Source organism: Hylobates moloch, unplaced genomic scaffold (assembly GCF_009828535.3).
Source record: "Hylobates moloch isolate HMO894 unplaced genomic scaffold, HMol_V3 SCAFFOLD_13, whole genome shotgun sequence".
Classification (NCBI taxonomy): domain Eukaryota; kingdom Metazoa; phylum Chordata; class Mammalia; order Primates; family Hylobatidae; genus Hylobates; species Hylobates moloch.
The window spans coordinates 78,394,985-78,414,095 of record NW_026652288.1 but is presented as its reverse complement, the minus strand read 5'-3'; the positions used below and the strand labels follow the sequence as shown (position 1 = coordinate 78,414,095).

At 34.5% G+C, this 19,111-nt stretch overlaps 1 protein-coding gene across 2 annotated transcripts in view; it reads right to left on the bottom strand.

The window, feature by feature from the left end:
* SERPINI1 (serpin family I member 1) overlaps positions 1 to 19,111 on the bottom strand; it is an 89,863-nt gene that overhangs the window by 14,702 nt on the left and 56,050 nt on the right. For both annotated transcript variants that reach the window (XM_032173957.2, XM_032173956.3), the window contains exons 3-6: positions 18,459 to 18,689; positions 16,334 to 16,528; positions 14,793 to 14,997; positions 3,544 to 3,641 (exon numbers count right to left, since the gene is read on the bottom strand). In XM_032173957.2, the coding sequence (XP_032029848.1) occupies positions 3,544 to 3,641; positions 14,793 to 14,997; positions 16,334 to 16,528; positions 18,459 to 18,689 (729 nt within the window). The remainder of the gene's footprint in view (positions 1 to 3,543; positions 3,642 to 14,792; positions 14,998 to 16,333; positions 16,529 to 18,458; positions 18,690 to 19,111) is intronic.

Sequence of the window (19,111 nt, the reverse complement as noted above, 5' to 3'; positions counted from 1 at the left end):
ACTTAAACTCTTACAGAAACTTAGTTGATAAAGCAGTGGTAGGGTTTGAGAGGACTGACTCCAATTTTGAAAGAAGTTGTACTGTGGGTAAAATGCTATCAACAGCATTGCATGACACAGAGAAATTGTTCATGGAAAGAAGAGTACATGGATACAGCAAACTTCATTGTTGTCTTATTTTAAGAAATTGCCACAGCCACTCCATCCTTCAGCAACCACCACCCTGGTCTATTCGAAACCATCAATATCAAGGCATGATTCTCCACCAACAAAAAGCTTATGATTCACTGATGGCTCAGATGATCATTAGCATTCTTCAGCAATAAAGTATTTTTACATTAAGGTATGTGCCTTACTTTTTCAGACATAATGTCTTTGTACCTTTAATAGACTATGGTATAGTGTAAACGTAACTTTTATATGCACTGAGAAACAAAAAATTCATGTGACTCATTTTATTGGAATATTCACTTTAGTGCAGTGGTATGGAGCCAAACCTGTAATATACTGAGGTAAGCCTTCATATATCCTAAACACCATGAGATTCTCATTAAAGTAGAAACAAAATACATGCAAATAATTTTCCTGGGTATTTATGGGGGTTATGAAGAGTTATAGACATTAATCATCAAGGTTATGTTATTTGGAGAGGAAAAAACTAGACATATGAAAATGATACCAGCCTTACAAAGCAGAGCATATGGTGCTCAAATAAATGGTGAAGAGGCAAATGCTATTGAATTTAGAGGAAACAAGGAGGCAAGTTTTATAATTAAAACAATAATTTTTGAATGAATGATGGGGAATGTAAGGGCATATTGGTTAGGGTGGATGGCATACTGGAGCTGCTTAGACTCCGGCAAAACTAATAATGTAATAATCAAAGAATTCCCACTGAAAGACTGGGAAGTTCGCTTTAGATCTTTTGTCAAGTGATCCTGAAAACCTGAATGGGGTGGTATTTGAGAACGGAAAATCCAGGATTTTTTACTTATGTTTAAGGGGGCAAATAGTCCTTATACCGTATGTAATGTGGGGCCAAATAAACCTCTTGTCTTCTTCCCCTCATCCTTTTTACCCTTAAGTGAACATTTACTGTGTGTCAACTATATGTCAGTTCTTTACAAGGTACCAGGAATACAACTGTGAGTAGGACACACAGAAGGATTCAATTCTCATGGAAGTTTTGATCAAACAAACAGATACTTTGCATATAGAATGTATGAATTCTCTAGAAGATATTTCTAATCTCTAAACCATCTGTATTCATAATGCATATTTATGGTCTATTGTCTCTGTCTCTGTAAAGGCAATTAAATATTACCTTACAAACCTTCCAAATATGTTAGAAATTATAAGCTACACTGACCACAATAATTGATTTGCCACTGCAGTGCTACTCCGTCAGGACTGAGAGGCAGCAGGTATTCTATTTGTTTGAAATAACTTCCTAGATGTTTGGGTGAGACAGTGAGGAATTACTAATCAAACTGAAAATAGAGCCACGTGAAGAAAGTACAATGTAATTATCCAGTTGGAATTTGGCCAGTATGGTAAGACAGATTTCTCTCAATTCCTAAAGAAGAGAGAATGACAATGTTAAATTATGCTAAGCTTCAGCCATGAATATATTTCTGACTCAGGTACAGATCCCACATTATTTTTTGAATCTCTACCAGTCCTACATTCTTGATAACCCCACTGAAGAGTTCAGAGCCCTAGGAGCTTGGATATAAGCCATGAAAACATTTACTCGGGGAAAGCCCATTTCTCTTATGTGGACAGGAACATTTGTATAGTAGACATTTAGAAAAGCTCTATTAGTGTTTAGGGCTGTAAGCTCTCTGAATGAGGGGTAGAAGTTGTACCAAATATATTAGTATCAACTCATTGCTAGAAGCTGAGTGCTGTTTAGAAAACAACATGTTCAATCCTAAATCTGGGAGGACAACGGCTTTTTTCATCACAGACACATTGAGAATTTCTCAAAAGCTATTAATATGACCCCCCGCAAACTGTTTCTCTCTCACACACACCTACATGTATATGTGCAGATGCATTGTGTGCACACATTTATATGTAATTTCAAGGGTTGGAAGGCATCAGCTTCTCTGAATTCAGTCTATGGGCCCTCACACTCCAGGTTTAGAAGCTATAGTTTGGTCAGCTTGATTCTCTATAGGCTGCTGCTTCAGGCTAAGAAAACTAAATTCTCTCCTTTAACACAAGAACTGCTAAGGAATCTATCATCTCAGTGCTATTTGGAAATTTGGGTTAAATAGTTTGCATATAAAGAGGCTTTACATGTTGAGTTTCTTTTATCTTAATATATATCTATCTTTATCTCATCAGAAAACAGATTGTATTTTTATTTTCTCTCTTTCAAGGAAATGATAAAAATAATCCTTATATAACTTATTTACTCAGTCTTCAGTTCATTGTTGCCTTTTTTTGATGGCAAATTTCTTGGGGTTAGTTACTTAAAAATACTTCCAAAATTATTCTACAAATTATAAATGCTTTAACATTGCTAATATTTTGTGATTTTTTTTAACTCTGAAAAAAAAATAGGGTATTTGAATCAAATAATTCAATTGGATTTTTTTCTTGGGATATTTAAAATAAATTACTAGACACTCCAATGTGCCAGGTATACTTTGAAGTTACTTCTTTAAAACCACTGTTTATTTATTTATTTATTATTATTACTATTTTTTGAGACAGAGTTTCGCTGTTGTTGCCCAGGCTGGAGTACAATAGCGCAATCTCAGCTCACTGCAACCTCTGCCTCCTGAGTTCAAGCAATTATCCTGCCTCAGCCTCCCGAGTAGCTAGGATTACAGGCACCCACCACCATGTGTGGCTAATTTTTTGTATTTTTAGTAGAGATTGGGTTTCACTATGTTGGCCAGGTTGGTCTCGAACTTCTGACCTCAGGTGATCCACCCACCTTGGCCTCCCAAAGTACTGAGATTACAGGCATGAGCCACTATGCCCAGCCCACTGTTTATTTATTTTTTTATTAAAGAATTAGAACATGTTTATACCATCTCACTGGGTATTCTTTATTCTTTTAAAAAGGATCTTTGGTCTAGCTCTCACAGCAGTCACTCATTTATCCTCCCTTCTTTCTTGCATGATTTACTACAATGGGACATATTGAGATAGTCAATCAACACATTTATTATCTATTTTACAAGGTATTATGTCAGATGGGATGGGGAATCCAAAGATGTTTAAGACAGGTCTTCCGGAGAATATAATCTATTGTCAAAGATATGGTATGAACCAGATAATATAAACTTAATGTTAAGACTGTACCTATAGTTTTGCTTGTAGAGGTTAAATATATTTCATGCTAGATTTATTTGGCAAGTGGTAACTATATTTTACCCCAGAACTCCATAGTAAATAGAGGATTTAACATCATCTATTAAAATAGATGATTAAAATAGATAAAATAGAGGATTTTATCATAAATAAAGAGCATTTAATAAAGCTCTTATGGAATAACATTTTAAAAAATTTGTGTTTATTTCTTACCAGAGAGGCCTGTCAAATTTGCATCTTTGATGAAAATTTCAGTTATTCCAAGAGTCTTCAAAACATCTTTTAAATCAATTTCCTGTTCCACTGTGAACCTGGAGAACACATAGGGAGAAAAATATTTAGTTACAGCATCTTGTTACCTGGAACAAGAACAAAGTGTTAGATATGTGGATATTTAAAGTCTGCTTTATGGAGAGTAAATTATGCTAAAACTGGCTTTTGACTGCAATTAGCATTTGATTGAACATGGAAAAATAGGTGGCGTCAAAGAGATTGACATAACAAAATAGAATTTAAACACATAAATAGGAAAATATATGATATAGACACAAAACCATAATATATGGTACAACAAATGAGTTTTGAGATCAAGTATCATTACCATATGATTACTTAGTATCATAGTATTGAGTAAAACTTGTAAATGAGTAGCTTTCAAAATCCTTTGACATAGTAGTAATATATTTGATTTTTTTTTAAGCTGGAGATGACTAATCATACATTTACCTTGGTTATTTCATTCTCTTCTTAGTATCCTGGTCAATTTATGTTCCTTTCCCTCTGCCACTATGCAACTCCCACCCACATCAATGCCATGGACAAGGTTAAATTAGACCCAAATTCTGTTTTACAATAAATACATTTAGCATTTCAGCTCCCTACAACTCAGAGAAAGCAAAAATAAAACGCACTACATTAAAAAATGTATGTTTATGGTTATAGTGATCTCTAAAACATAAACCTGTTCTCATGATATCATCACACAAAAACCTATCAATCAATGGAGAGTGAGTTAAATATTATATCTTAAAAATCATGTGCTTTTACACTGAAGAATTTTTTTTTTTACTTTAAGTTCTGAGATACATGTGCAAAACATACAGGTTTGTTACATAGGTATACATGTGTCATGGTGGTTTGCTGTACTTATCAACCCATCATCTAAGTTTTAAGCTTGACGTGCATTAGGTATTTGTCCTAATGCTCTCCCTCCCCTTGCCCCCCACTCCCTCAGACAGGCCCCAAGGTGTGATGTTCCCCTCCCTAAGTCTATGTGTTCTCATTATTCAACTCCAACTTATGAGTGAGAACATCCGGTGCTTAGTTTTCAGCTCCTGTGTTAGTTTGCTGTGGATGATGGTTTCCAGCTTCATCCATGTCCCTGCAAAGGAAATTAACTCATCCTTTTTTATGGCCTCATAGTATTCCATGGCATATATATGCCACATTTTCTTTATCCAGTCTATCATTGATGGACATTTGGGTTGGTTCCAAGTCTTTGCTATTGTAAATAGTGCTTCAATATACATACATGTGAATGTGTCTTGATAATATAATGGTTTGTAATCCTTTGGGTATATACCTAGTAATGGGATTGCTGGGTCAAATGGTATTTCTGGTTTTAGAAAACAGCATGGTACTCCAAAACAGATATATAGACCAATGGAACGCATCTACAACCATCTGATCTTTGACAGACCTGACAAAAACAAGAAATGGGGAAAGGATTCCCTATTTAATAAATGGTGCTGGGAAAACTGACTAGCCATACGCAGAAAACAGAAACTAGACCCCTTCCTTAACACCTTATACAAAAATAAACTCAAGATGGATTAAAGATTTAAATGTAAAACCTAAAACCATAAAAATCTTAGAAGAAAACCTAGGCAATACCATTCAGGACATAGGCATGGGCAAAGACTTCATGACTAAAACATCAAAATCAATTGCAACAAAAGCCTAAATTGACAAATGGGATCTAATTAAACTAAAGAGCTTCTGCACAGCAAAAGAAACTATCGTCAGAGTGAACAAGCAACCTACAGAATGGGAAAAATTTTTGCAATCTATCCATCTGACAAGGTCTAATATCCAGAATCTACAAAGAACTTAAACAAATTTACAAGAAAAAGCAACCTCATCAAAAAGTGGGCAAAGGATATGAACAGACATTTCTCAAAAGAAGACATTTATGCAGCCAGCAAACACACGAAGAAAAGCTCATCATCGCTGGTCGTTAGAGAAATGAAAACAAAAACCACAATGAGATACCATCTCACGCCAGTCGGAATGGTGATTATTAACAAGTCAGGAAACAACAGATGCTAGCGAGGCTGTGGAGACATAGGAATGCCATTACACTGTTGGTGGGAGTGTAAATTAGTATACTTAAGAGTTTTTTTAAACAAAAGAATCATAGGTCTTTATTTTTGTTTTAATTGACCTTATGAATTATTATATATGTGTATCAATTTTGAAAAAAGAAAACATTATTTTAAAACAAAATGAAAATAAATATAGTGATCGTAAACAGAATATTAACTTAAAAAATAGTTTCCACAGCAAGCCAGATTGGTCTTAATATGGACTCTTCCCCAAACTAATGAATTGTATCACCAAACTTTCTCGTGAAAGACACGGACCAAGCGTGCCTGCATCAAGTAACACATTTTTGGGTGTGTGAGACAGGGTTTCACTCTGTCACCCACGCTAGAGTGCAGTGGCATGATCACACCTCACTGCAGCCTCGAACCCCCAGGCTCAAGCAATTCTCCTGCCTCAGCCTCCCAAGTAGCTAGGACTACAGATGCACATCACAGCACCCGGCTTCTATTTTTTGTTTTTAATTTGTTTGTATAGATGTGGGTCTCGCTTTATTGCTGAGGCTGATCTTGAAATTCTGGTCTAAAGCGATCTTCCTGCCTCAGCCTCCTGAGTAGCTAGGACTACAGACATGAAACACCACGCCTGAAAAAATACATTTTTATTTATTTATTTATTTATTTATTTATTTTTTTATTATACTTTAGGTTTTAGGGTACATGTGCACAATGTGCAGGTTTGTTACATATGTATCCATGTGCCATGTTGATTTCCTGCAAAGGCATTTATTACTTTTATTTTAAAAGTGAAAACAACTGGTTAGAACAAAATGCTTCACTTTTTCTAAGATGTTGCCTCCTAATTAATACAGATTATAAATATAAAATTTTAGGCCATAGGTTGTTCTCTTAACAGAGAAAAGTCCATGATAGTCAACAAAAAGTTTCATTAGCATCATTTCTAATGTCTGGTTTTAAGGAAAATGAGAAGGAAATGATGGCAGTAAACAAAAGGAATGATTAGTGGAAAACAGTTTAGCAGGTTCACAGTTATGGAAAAATATGATTGACAGATGAGTACATGTATCTGAAACAAACAAAACTGAGTGCTAAATTTTATCTAAATTTTGCACTTTGACTTAATATTCTTTATTTTGTTTTCTACTAAAAGCAGGTATGGACTGTGAAGTAGACTTGTTCTATGGTATCCATCTCAAAAAAGGGAATGAGTAAGAAAATACAGAATGTCTTAGATAATACATTCAATAGCTTAAAATATTTATGTATGTATGCGTTTGCTTATTGTTACTATTTATTTTTGAACACTTATGTGGAGCTTAGGATATGCCAGAAACTTGCAAGAATATAAAACAGGTATTAATTTAAATATCACCACAACCCTTGAAGCAGGTATTTTTGTTATTCTCAGGTAATAGAAAACATTGAGTAGCAGAAAGATGAAATAACCTGTATAACCAAGGTCATACAGTTAATAAGTGGCAAAGCAGGGCTATGGATCCAGGTGGTATTACAGTTGTCCTGATCCATTTAAAATAAGAAAGAGAAGGAAGATATTAGTCAGGGATTTTTTTTGCTTCTTAAAAGCAGCTTAGTTTGTTTCACACTTTGGTGATGAAACACTAATTAATCAGGTGATGATGAGTGACCGATCCAGGCGAACTTCAGCAAGTTTCTTAATTTCTGAGGCTCAGTTTTGGCACAGGAAAATGGCAATAATAATACCTATTTCATAGTATTGTTGGAAAGATTAAATAAGGTTACATCTTAGGATGGTGCTAGCATGCAGGAGGCATGCAATGAGGAGTAGATACCATTAATACCATTTATTATATTGTAGTTATGTATAACATGTCACATTATTATAGATGTTAGGGTGTTGTACGTTTGCATTCCAGTAGTAATTGGTGTAATTTGATTAAATAGCTATATTAATCCCTGCCACCTTAACTGTAAATTAGCCGAATCTATTGTCTTATTTATTCCAATATTTGCAATATCTAGCATAAGACAAACCACATAGGATGCAAATGAAATAAAATCTAGGTGTTTGTAAGACTTTGTTCAAAGTTGAAGATAGGGAGTAAATAATCTCCAGTTGTCCATTCTTGGACTTTTTTAAACATCAAACTATTGAAAAATAGTGATTATTTGTTTATTATTTCTTTCCTCTTAATATAAGCTAATATTAATATAAATAATCATTATCTCCCATATATTGAGTGCTTACTATGTTTCAGGCACTATGCAAATCCTTTTATGAATAATATATTATTTAATAATTTCTATGATGCTCTCGAACAACCCTATGAGATAAGTGTCATTATCTCCTGGCTGCAGAAGGCTAAACTGAAGCTTAAAAGAGCTAAGCAACAAGCAACTTTCTCTAATCACACAGATAAGAGATGGTAGAATGAGGATATGAATGGGGAGGTCTTTCTGACAGTCAAGCCCCCACATAACTAATCACTATAATTCCAACAACAACTTTTAAAAATAAAAAAAATTAGAAGTAGATTTTACATTTCATAAATTATAAACATTAAAAGCCATGACACTGCTTTTATAAAGCCAAAGGGCACGCCTGTTTTAATAAAGGCATACAATGTAATTTCTGCATTTGCAACTTTCTACCTGAATAAGTTGAAGAGGCATATGGAGGGTAGAGGTTTGAAGACCTGCAGAACAAGTGTTAGAAAATAACAAATATCTCCTAGGTAGGAGACTATAACACATATAAGGATTAAAAACCCAATCATACCCTTTGTAGAAAAATCTAATGAAAAGCACTCATGTTAATAAACAAAATCAGGGCCGGGTGCGGTGGCCCACGCCTGTAATCCCAGCACTTTGGGAGGCTGAGGCAGGTGGATCACCTGAGGTCAGGAGTTCGAGACCAGCCTGGCCAATTTGGCGAAAACCCATCTCTACTAAAAACACAAAAATTAGCTGGACATGGTGGCACGTGCCTGTAATCCCAGGTACTTGGGTAGCTGAGGCAGGAGAATGGCTTTTGAACCTGGGAGGTGAAGGTTGCAGTGCTCTTGCAGAGCCAAGATTGTGCCATTGCATTCCAGCCTGGGTGACAGAGTGAGATTCTGTCTAAAAGAAAAACAAAACAAAACAAAACAACAACAAAAAAAAAACAGACGACTTACGTAGTTTTCTTTACAAACATGAAACTAAAATGCTTTATTAATAGGCAATTATTTCAAAATATCAGGATAGTTTCTGGTTACAAAATAGAGAACCACTTCACATCCTTTGATGTCCAACACTCTGATCACAAATGACAAATCTGAGACTACAAAGCCAGAGTAGACTGATACTACATACAGCAAGGTACATCTGCTTCCAAGTATTAAAGTATTTGATGCTGACTTTAGAAAAATCTTTTTATATCTAAGCTATATCAGTAAAGACTCAAAAGGAAGCATATACACTGAAGAGGAGAAAATTCAAAAGAATCAAGTTTAAAAAATTCAATTTAGAGAGAAGTATATATAAAGCTACCTATAAGATTAACACAGCGTAAATACCAGGACTTAAAATGTACACTAAACAAATTACAATAATATTAATAATAGGTAATAATTACATAATGCTTACGCTGTAGCAGATTTTATACTTAAGTGCTTTTTGGGTGTTTTACATAAATATTTTATATATGAAACAAACTATTTTTGCTACCATGGATAAATGGAAGGATCTGGCAATCTTATTTAAATCTTAGAGATGTACAACCATGTATATAAATCTTGTGGTATTTCATTGGATTTGGTAATGGGTACAGCAATCTTAGCTTTTCTTGAATAGATTCTTATATTTTGGATAAAAATACAATTTCAATTCAGCATCTAATTTCTGTAGAACTTACTGTTAAGGGGGATAAATTGCTAAAATACAAAAGCAATTTCTTCTTCTGCATGACCCTCCCCTGCAAATACCCTCCCCTTTACCTCTTAAAGACAGCATTTTATATATTTTTATTATTTTAATAATAATCTACAAGAAACTTAAATTTACAAGAAAAAAACCATCAAAAAGTGGGCAAAGGGTATGAACAGACACTTCTCAAAAGAAGACATTTATGCGGCCAACAAACATATGAAAAAAAGCTCATCATTACTGGTCATTAGAGAAATGCAAATCAAAAGCACAATGAGCTACCACCATCTCATGCCAGTTAGAATGGTGATCATTAAAAAGTCAGGAAACAACAGGTGCTGGAGAGGATGTGGAGAAATAGGAATGCTTTTACACTGTTGGTAGGAGTGTAAATTAGTTCAATCATTGTGGAAGACAGTGTGGCGATTCCTCAAGGATCTAGAACCAGAAATACCATTTGACCCAGCCATCCCATTACTGGGTATATACCCAAAGGATTATAAATCATTCTACTATAAAGACACGCGCACATGTATGTTTATTGCAGCACTATTCACAATAGCAAAGACTTGGAACCAACCCAAATGTCCATCAGTGATAGACTGGATGAAGAAAACGTGGCACATATATACCATGGAATACTATGCAGCCAAAAAAAGAATGAGTTCATGTCCTTTGCAGGGACATGGATGAAGCTGGAAACCATCATCCTCAGCAAACTAACACAGGAACAGAAAACCAAACACCACATGTTGTCACTTACAAGTGGGAGTTGAACAATAAGAACGCATGGACACAGGGAAGGGAACATCACACACCGGGGCCTGTTGGGGGGTTGGGGGCTTGGGAACGGACAGCATTAGGAGAAAAACCTAATGTAGATGATGGGTTGATGGGTGCAGCAAACCACCATGGCACGTGTATACCTATGTAACAAACCTGCATGTTCTGCACATGTATCCCACAACTTGAAGTATAAAGAGAAAGTTCAAAAAATATATATAAAGGCATTTTAATATGAAAAAAATAAAAAGCTCAAAAAACCTTTTATTTTAGATTCCAGGGATACATATGTAGGTTTGTTTCATGGGTATATTGCATATTGCTGAGGTTTAGGATACAAATGATCCTGTCACCCAGATAGTGAGCATAGCCCACAATAGTTTTTCGACCCTTGCCCCCTTTCCGTCTTCCCTCCTCTAGACATCCTCAGTGTCTGTCGTTGCCATCTTTATGTCCATGAGTACCCAACATTTAGCTCCCACTTATAAGTGAGAAAATGCAGTATTTGGTTTTCAAGGACAGTGTTTGAAAGCTGTTTGTATAAATTCTAGCAAAATAGAAAGTAAAAGTACCTGTCAAGCAGGACAAGAATGTGGTCAAAATACAGAAATGCAAGTTGCATTTTCAGAGTAATATCTCTCTGTGGATAAAACTATGCAAACCATTAAAATTGATACTTGAGTAAACACAGAGTATAGCTACAAAAAACATTTTTACCTTTGCTAAAAATGGGTCACATAAATCATTACCATTATCAAACATTTAGTGGATCCTAATGTTGTAAAATGGAGAAGGTGGAGAGTTTCACATTGATTATTATAATATATAAGTATTTGAAAAGAGCCATTCTGTTAAAAGGGGAATCTAGAGTTATTTATTTTGCTATTTAGCCTCCCTATCTATGCATTAGCCATGTACAGGGAGAATTTATGGAACTCCTGGAAAAATTGATACATGATAATTACCTGTGCCTAATTTAGTACAGGCATTAATATGAGCAAGACAGCCAAACTATTTCATAATTGAAGAGTATCTCTTAGGAAATGAAAATTTAATTTTCTTCTGCTGCCACATTCAATTTCTCAGTGGACAGGACCTGGAGGCCACATTTTCTAGTGAATATGGTTGAATTAGAATGTATAATATTTAGTAAGCACTCATTTAGAATTCTGTTAATATACTCCTAAATAACTTTGCATCTTCACAGAATTGGAGCATTTGGAAGCATTGCACTTAATTCATGGATTTAATAAGAGAAGCATTAACACTGTACTGAATTTCTCATTTTATCAAAAGGAATTCTGCATAAAATGCAAGAAAAAATACAAAATTAATTGTGAAAGGTCATTAGATGAGGGTTAACGTGGACTAAATGTTTTGTAAGTTTAGGCCTGATTTACATAGTAATTTAAATTTAATCATTCATATTCAAAAGTAAATTGTTCTTTGGAATTAAGGTACATTGTTTATATATTTAGTATATAAATGTCAATTATCATACATAACAAAAAAACTCTTGGCAGGTATTCATTAACTACCTCTCCTTAAGAATAGACTTATAATGGAATATTTCTACATATATGTATTATCATGGAAACTTATGCATGCTAAATATCTTAGCCAAAAAGATTTGGGTTATGATTGCCTTGACTTTTGTATGCAGACAAGAAAATATGTGGCTATATATAGCCATATGCAGAAAATTGAAACTAGATCCCTTCCTTACACCTTATACAAAAGTTAACTCAAGATGGATTAAAGACTTAAATGTAAAACCAAAAACTATAATAACCCTAGAAGAAAACCTAGGCATTACCATTCAGGACATAGACACAGGCAAAGATTTCATGACAAAAACATCAAAAGCAATTGCAACAAAAGCAAAACTTAATAAATGGGATTTAATTAAATTAAAGAGCTTCTGCACAGCAAAAGAAACTATCATCAGAGTGAACAGAAAACCTACAGAAAGGGAGGAAATTTTTCCAATCTATCCACCTGACAAAGGTCTAATATCCAGAATCTACAAGGAACTTAAACAAATTTACAAGGAGTAAACAATCACATTAAAAAGTAGGCAAATGGCATGAACAACACGTCTCAAAAGAAGACATTTATTCAGCCAACAAACATGAAAAACAGCTCAACATCACTGATCATTAGAGAAATTCAAATCAAAACCACAGTGAGATACCATCTCACGCCAGTCAGAATGGCAATTATTAAAAAGTCAAGAAACAACAGATGCTGGCAAGGCTCTGGAGAAAAAGGAACGTTTTTACACTGTTGGTGGAAATGTAAATTAGTTCAACCATTGTGGAAGACAGTCAATCCTCAAAGATCTAGAACCAGAAATACCATTTGACCCAGCAATCCCATTACTGGGTATATACCCAAAGGAATATAAATCATTCTATTATAAAGATACATGCACACATATGTTCATTGCAGCACTATTCACAATAGCAAAGACATGGAATCAACCCAAAATGCCATGCCCATCAAGGACAGACCAGATAAAAAAAATGTTGTACATATACATCATGGAATACTATGCAGCTATAAAAAGGAATGAGATCATGCCCTTTGCAGGGACATGGATGGAGCTGGGAGCTATTATCTTCAGCAAACTGACACAGGAACAGAAAACCAAACATTGCATGTTCTCACTCATAAGTGGGAGCTGAACAATTAGAACACATGGACACAGGGAGGGGAACAACACACATTGGGGCCTGTCAGGTGTTGTGGGGAGGGAGAGCATCAGGATAAATAGCTAATGCATACAAGGCTTAATACCTAGGTGATGAGTTGATAGGTGCAGCAACCACCATGGCACATGCTTACCTGTGTAACAAACCTGCACATTCTGCACATATATACAAGAACTTAAAATAAAATAAAATATATAAAATAGAAAATATATGGCTACATATTATTTATAATTATATATTATGAATATATGACATGACGTGCTATATAATAAATTATGACATAACATAATATTCCATATTATGAATATATTATAAAACATAATTTTCCAGGCAAAAACTCCATAGTTCCAAATAGATCTCCTTCACTTACATAACAAACTATCAGCTAAGTTTTTAGAAACATTGATATTTACATAAAATGTAATCCTTAAATGATAATTCCTAAAATTAGAATAAATATGAATGGGTTAATCAGTTATTAATAATTCATCTTTAATACTAATAACTTATTTATCACCTTAATGCTCACAGTAATTAATCATACTTGAACAATTTTCTTAATATGGAATGTGTTTTAACTGTACTTTCACATACATACATACATACATACATATATATTTAGTCTCTTTTTATTGATATGTCTTGTTTTTGAGACTAAAATTTATATAGTATGCTAATAAACATGTTCCACGTGTTTACTGGCCTAGTTCTCCTACTAGGTTTTAAGGTATTCAAGGATAGAATAAACATTTTCAGTTCAGTTTCATTTTGCAAACACTTACTGTGTTCTTTCTATAAGAAGGAAAACTGGCTCTACCCTAGAACTTACAGAAAGGAAACTAGCCCTACAAAAAGATAATGTTATTATGGGATGGTAACAAGTAATAACAGAAATAAGTGAAGCAAAAATGAGGGTAACTTGCTCCAGGTAGTTCATGGGAGGCTTCAGAGAAGAACTGGTTCTAGAGGTGTACCCTAAAGGCTAAGCAACACTATCTTGGGAAAGAAATATGAGGAGGGCAGTTTAGGCCAATGCAAACACATAAGTGGAGATTCAGAGACATGAAAAGAGCATGTTGTATGTGGCATAATCACAAGCACATGGACAGAACATGCTACAACATGCTTGATGTGGTGAGTGGCCAGAAATGGGGTTGAGAAGGGGATGGCATTCAGGACATTAAAGGCATTGTGCGCATCTTATTCTTTTAGCCACAGGGAGAATTTTGAGCAGAGTTGCATCTTCCTGCTAATTTATGGTTGCATCTCAGCACCTAGCACAGTGACTTGTTTGCAGTTCTTCTAGCAATGTCAGAGATTGTTTCCTCTCCAGTCATAATCAATCTTAAGTGTTAATAAAATACAGAAGACTGTCAATGCAAATGATATTCAGACAAAATAGATAAATTTTCTAAAACAAAGACAAGAACGTTGAATTATATCTGAAACTAGGTCTTGATGAATAGCACCGAATGAACCAATAAGTGAGCATGTGTCTACGGGAAGGACCACATGAGTATGAAAGAAATGACTATGAAAGAATACTAAAAAGAAGAAAATCAAAGAAGAAGGAGAAGGAGAAAAAGAAGGAGAAGAAAGAGAAGGAGAAGAACAAGAATAAGAAGAGAGTGGCACAAGAATTATAATTTGAAAGCAGTTCCAAGAGTTTTTCTGGGTCAGATTTTCATTGATAGCCCATCATCCATGCTGTGGGAGGGGTGACACAGGAACCTCATACCTGGGCAAGTATACTTCTACTTTTTGCTTCTTCACAGAGTTTGCCCATTCTTCAATCAGCTGTGCTTTGACTAATGGCTCCAGAGTAGCAAGAGGAACTTCCTGTCTGGACAGCACCAGCATCATGCTTATTTCATTTCCTTCGTATGGTATTTCTAGGACTTGGTAGATACCACCAGCTTCATTGGAGCCATCACTAAATTCCCCTAAAAAAAATAAAGGCCATAAAAGACGCATATCAAACCTTAAAAAAAGCTGGGGGCGAGGGATGAAAGACTACATATTTGGTACAGTGTACACTGCTCCGGTACTTGTGCAACAAAATCTCACAAATCACCACTAAAGAAGTTTTCCATGTAACCAAAAACACCTGTTCCCCAAAAGTATTGAAATAAAATCTAAAAAAATGAAAATAAATCAAAAGGTTTACATTTGTTATATATGTTTCTTCCCAAATAGTATATAGAATATAAAGAAATTCAAGCATCTGATAAAAAGCAGGTTTATTTGAAAATAGGCCCTAAAATTCAAATAAGTTCACAGCCCTGTATAATTTATTTTATTTTAGAATCCACAGAATTATTTCACATTTGTAATAACATGTATTCAAGACTTGCTTTTTATTTTTAAATGAGATAATTCAATATATCTAAAGTGTAGCATTAGAAACAACAAAAAGCCCTGGTTAGAAAAATAAAGCCTTGGCTCCAAGTTGACTGTAAAGCACATTGATCAATATTCACCTGATTTTTAAGAAGGGAAAATCTGACCATTTAATACCTGGCACTTTATTATCACAAAAACTACAAGTTTTAAAGCAAAGTTTGCAGAGTCAAAATGAAATCTAAGCATTGTATAATATTTAGCTATTATATTTGTGAATATTGATATCTCCAAATCAGGTAATTAGGTAAATGAGGTAATCGGCTTTGTGCTCTATGAACTTAGCAAATTATTACAAGTCAATATAGTGGATAAGAAAGACTAATACCCTAAACTTCTGAAGAGTCCAATAAAACATCTTTGAAAATAATGCCAAAGATATTGAATTATATTAAAAATTATAGGCTCTCAACAAATTAAAGTATAAACAAACAATTATGTTTGGCCATACATACACATGTCTAAAATCAAATTTTTTAAAAAAGTCCTTGTATGAGAAGAACGTTTGTAATTTAAAAAGTGGTACAGAGCCCAAATCAAGTGCTTCATGGGACATATGGTTCACTAAAACCCATCCTAAACCCAATGAGTTTTTGGAGTAAATCAGAACATTCTCACACAATGTCAGGTATTTTCAGACGAATAAAGCTACTCTGCAGGTGTGGTCGACTTATGAATTTGAAAATACACTGGAAACCATCAATGAATATAAGATTCACTCAGAAGCTAATTAGAGGGTTTTTAAAATGGAGCCAAAAAAATTGAATTGTAGCCCGAGTTAGACTGACAAGGAGTTTGAGTAATGAATACTTCATGTTTTTCTTAGAAATGTGTTGATATTCTGCAAGAAGAGAGAAATAAAAGCAAAAAATGTCTTACCATAATAAAATTCTCCTTGTTGATACATCATCGGAATTTGGACTTCACTTTCATCATCTTTAGTGAAAGAAAAGGTTCTAGTATTTTCAGGCCTAAACTGTGACTTCCAGTTCCCCTTGAAATAGACAGCATTGATGAGGGCCAGATAAGTGGCAGCGTCAAAATCCCTTGGGGATACCAAATCTTTCACCAGATCTATTTAGGAAAAAATGAATAGATAAAAATTCATGTTAAACTGGAAGATTAAGGGGGACCAGAAGATTTTCAAACCACCATCTGATAGAGTGGTCCAGAGAAACTGTACACCAAATTTACAATGAAAATAAAAAGTATCTTACTTTCAAAGGGAAAAGAGTTACACACACACACACACACACACACACACACACACACACTATATATAAAAGCAATTAACGGCATTCAAAACACCCATATCACCTGAAATAGTACTAGTAGCTTCTTGATACACAAACTACAGAACCACATACAATATGAGCTTAGACTTAATCACTTTCTAGTTGCAATGATGCATGTAAAACTCTTAACATAGAGTAAACACTCAGTAAATGCTTCAAAGTTTATTCTGTTTTTTGTTTGTTTGTTTGTTTTACAAACAGTCTCTCTGTGTCACCTAGGCTGGAGTGCAGTGGTATGATCTCTGCTCACTGCAAACTCTGTCTCCTGGGTTCAGTGATTCTCATGCCTCAGCCTCCTGAATAGCTGGGATTATAGGTGTGTGCCACCACACCTGGCTAATTTCTGTATTTTTAGAAGAGATGGGGTCTCACCATGTTAGCCAGGCTGGTCACGAACTCCTAGCCTCAAGTGATCCACTCCACTTGGCCTCCCAGAGTGCTGGGATTATAGGCACGAGCCACCGCGCCCAGCCCTAAGTTTATTCTTGGACAGTGTACACGATTAAATTATCAATTTCAAATTCTTCCCTGTGTATACTGGACATCATTCTGCCAATATACCAGTTGCTTTTGGGTAGGTGAAAACAGATGAATGAAAGCCAGCTTAAATCATGATGCATTAGTGTTTATCATCTGAAGTATTCCTTTCTAAATCTATTTTAAAAGATATTGGGTCTTTGCTGTTTGCTAAATGTGTCTAAAGGAGTTTGAAAACAAATGGGTTTTAATAGTTGAATCTACTTCATATGGATTATCACCCTTGATTTATTCTTTGAATATTAAAAGACTACATTTAAGTTTCTTTTATTGTAACCTTTTTTTAATCTCATAGATAAAAAACATAAGACAAAAATTTGCTCTGTATTCTCTCATTGTATTAATCATGGTGCTTCTTAAGGTAAAAGATGCCTACATCTTGGAGATTAAGGGATATTGAGTATCTGTTCAGGGTTATTTTTGTTGCTGTTCCAGTGTAAAGTTCAAGATTAACATGATTTGGGTAGCTTTGAAAATATGGCTTCATTTAATGGACAGCTATAAAAACTTACTTTTAATTTAGTCTCAATTTTTGGACTGTGATTTCAATTATTTTGCTGGTAAAATTGGAAAATAAAATGCTAAAATAGGAAACATTTGGAAACCCTAAATACATTTGAAAAATATAAAATAGCAATAAAATTTCGAATGAATGCATCTCATTCTAATTCCTCTCCATTTTGGGGGGCTTAAAATAAGCTGCTCTTTTGAAAATGAATCATATACAAATGTTTTAAATTACCAGTGAAGTTCTTTGGTTCAAAAGCCAACAAACATGTATAAACTCTGATTTTTAACTCTTTTTTACTCTATTTTAATCACATTGTTATGACAGCCAACTGCCATTCTATCTAGTAACTAATTTATTAAATAGGACAAGCAAAATTCCATAAAGTGGTTAAGATTACAGAGGAAACTCATCAATCAGAGTGCAGATTTCAGATTATCACTGCCAAATTCTATATATGCCAAAAGATTTAACTTCTTTCTCAAATGTTCGTTCATAACAATGTTTCTCAAATAGACCATAATCTATACAAAATAATTATTAGATACCCAACTAAATGCTCTCAAACATTCAAAATGCAAAAGGAGCAAGGAGGAAATACTTTCAGAAGTTAAAGACAGTTAAAACTAAGCTACTAGAGGAAGAAAGGAACCAAGTGACATACTGTTTGTGTTATTCTCCACCCACTTATTGATGTAGTTGGCCACGGCTACATTTTGACTGAAGTCCACATGATTCACTTCCGCATTAAAATATTTTTTCATCATTTGTAAAAACTCCTCATTGACATGAAATCCATTTTGCACAAACAAGGAATTGGCAATTTTCATCACATACTGGCTCTGTTTAGCAGTTACCATGTTAGAAAACTCCTTCAAGAAAGAAAATTCTTCACCTGAAAGATGAGAAAGGATAAGTTTATTTGTAGAACAAACACAGTGAAATGTCAAGGAGAGTGGAGGAGCATTAAAGCACAGCAAGGGAGATTAACTGAACAGGCACCCAGGGGAAAAGTGCCAGGCTTTCCCCCACATTGATATGGTCCAATACTTGTACTATTTCTAGATGTTCAAATTAACGTTTTGCAAGTTAATATCAACTACTGATATTATTTTTTATTTCATTGCTATTTTGCTACAATCTATAGAGACTGTTTTCTTTCAAATTACTAGGTTACTTTGATGAAATTAAACTTCTTTTATACTGTTAGAAAAAAGTACCTAGTTTCACTGGTACCAAAACAGAGATATAGATCAATGGAACAGAACAGAGCCCTCAGAAATAATGCCGCATATCTACAACTATCTGATCTTTGAC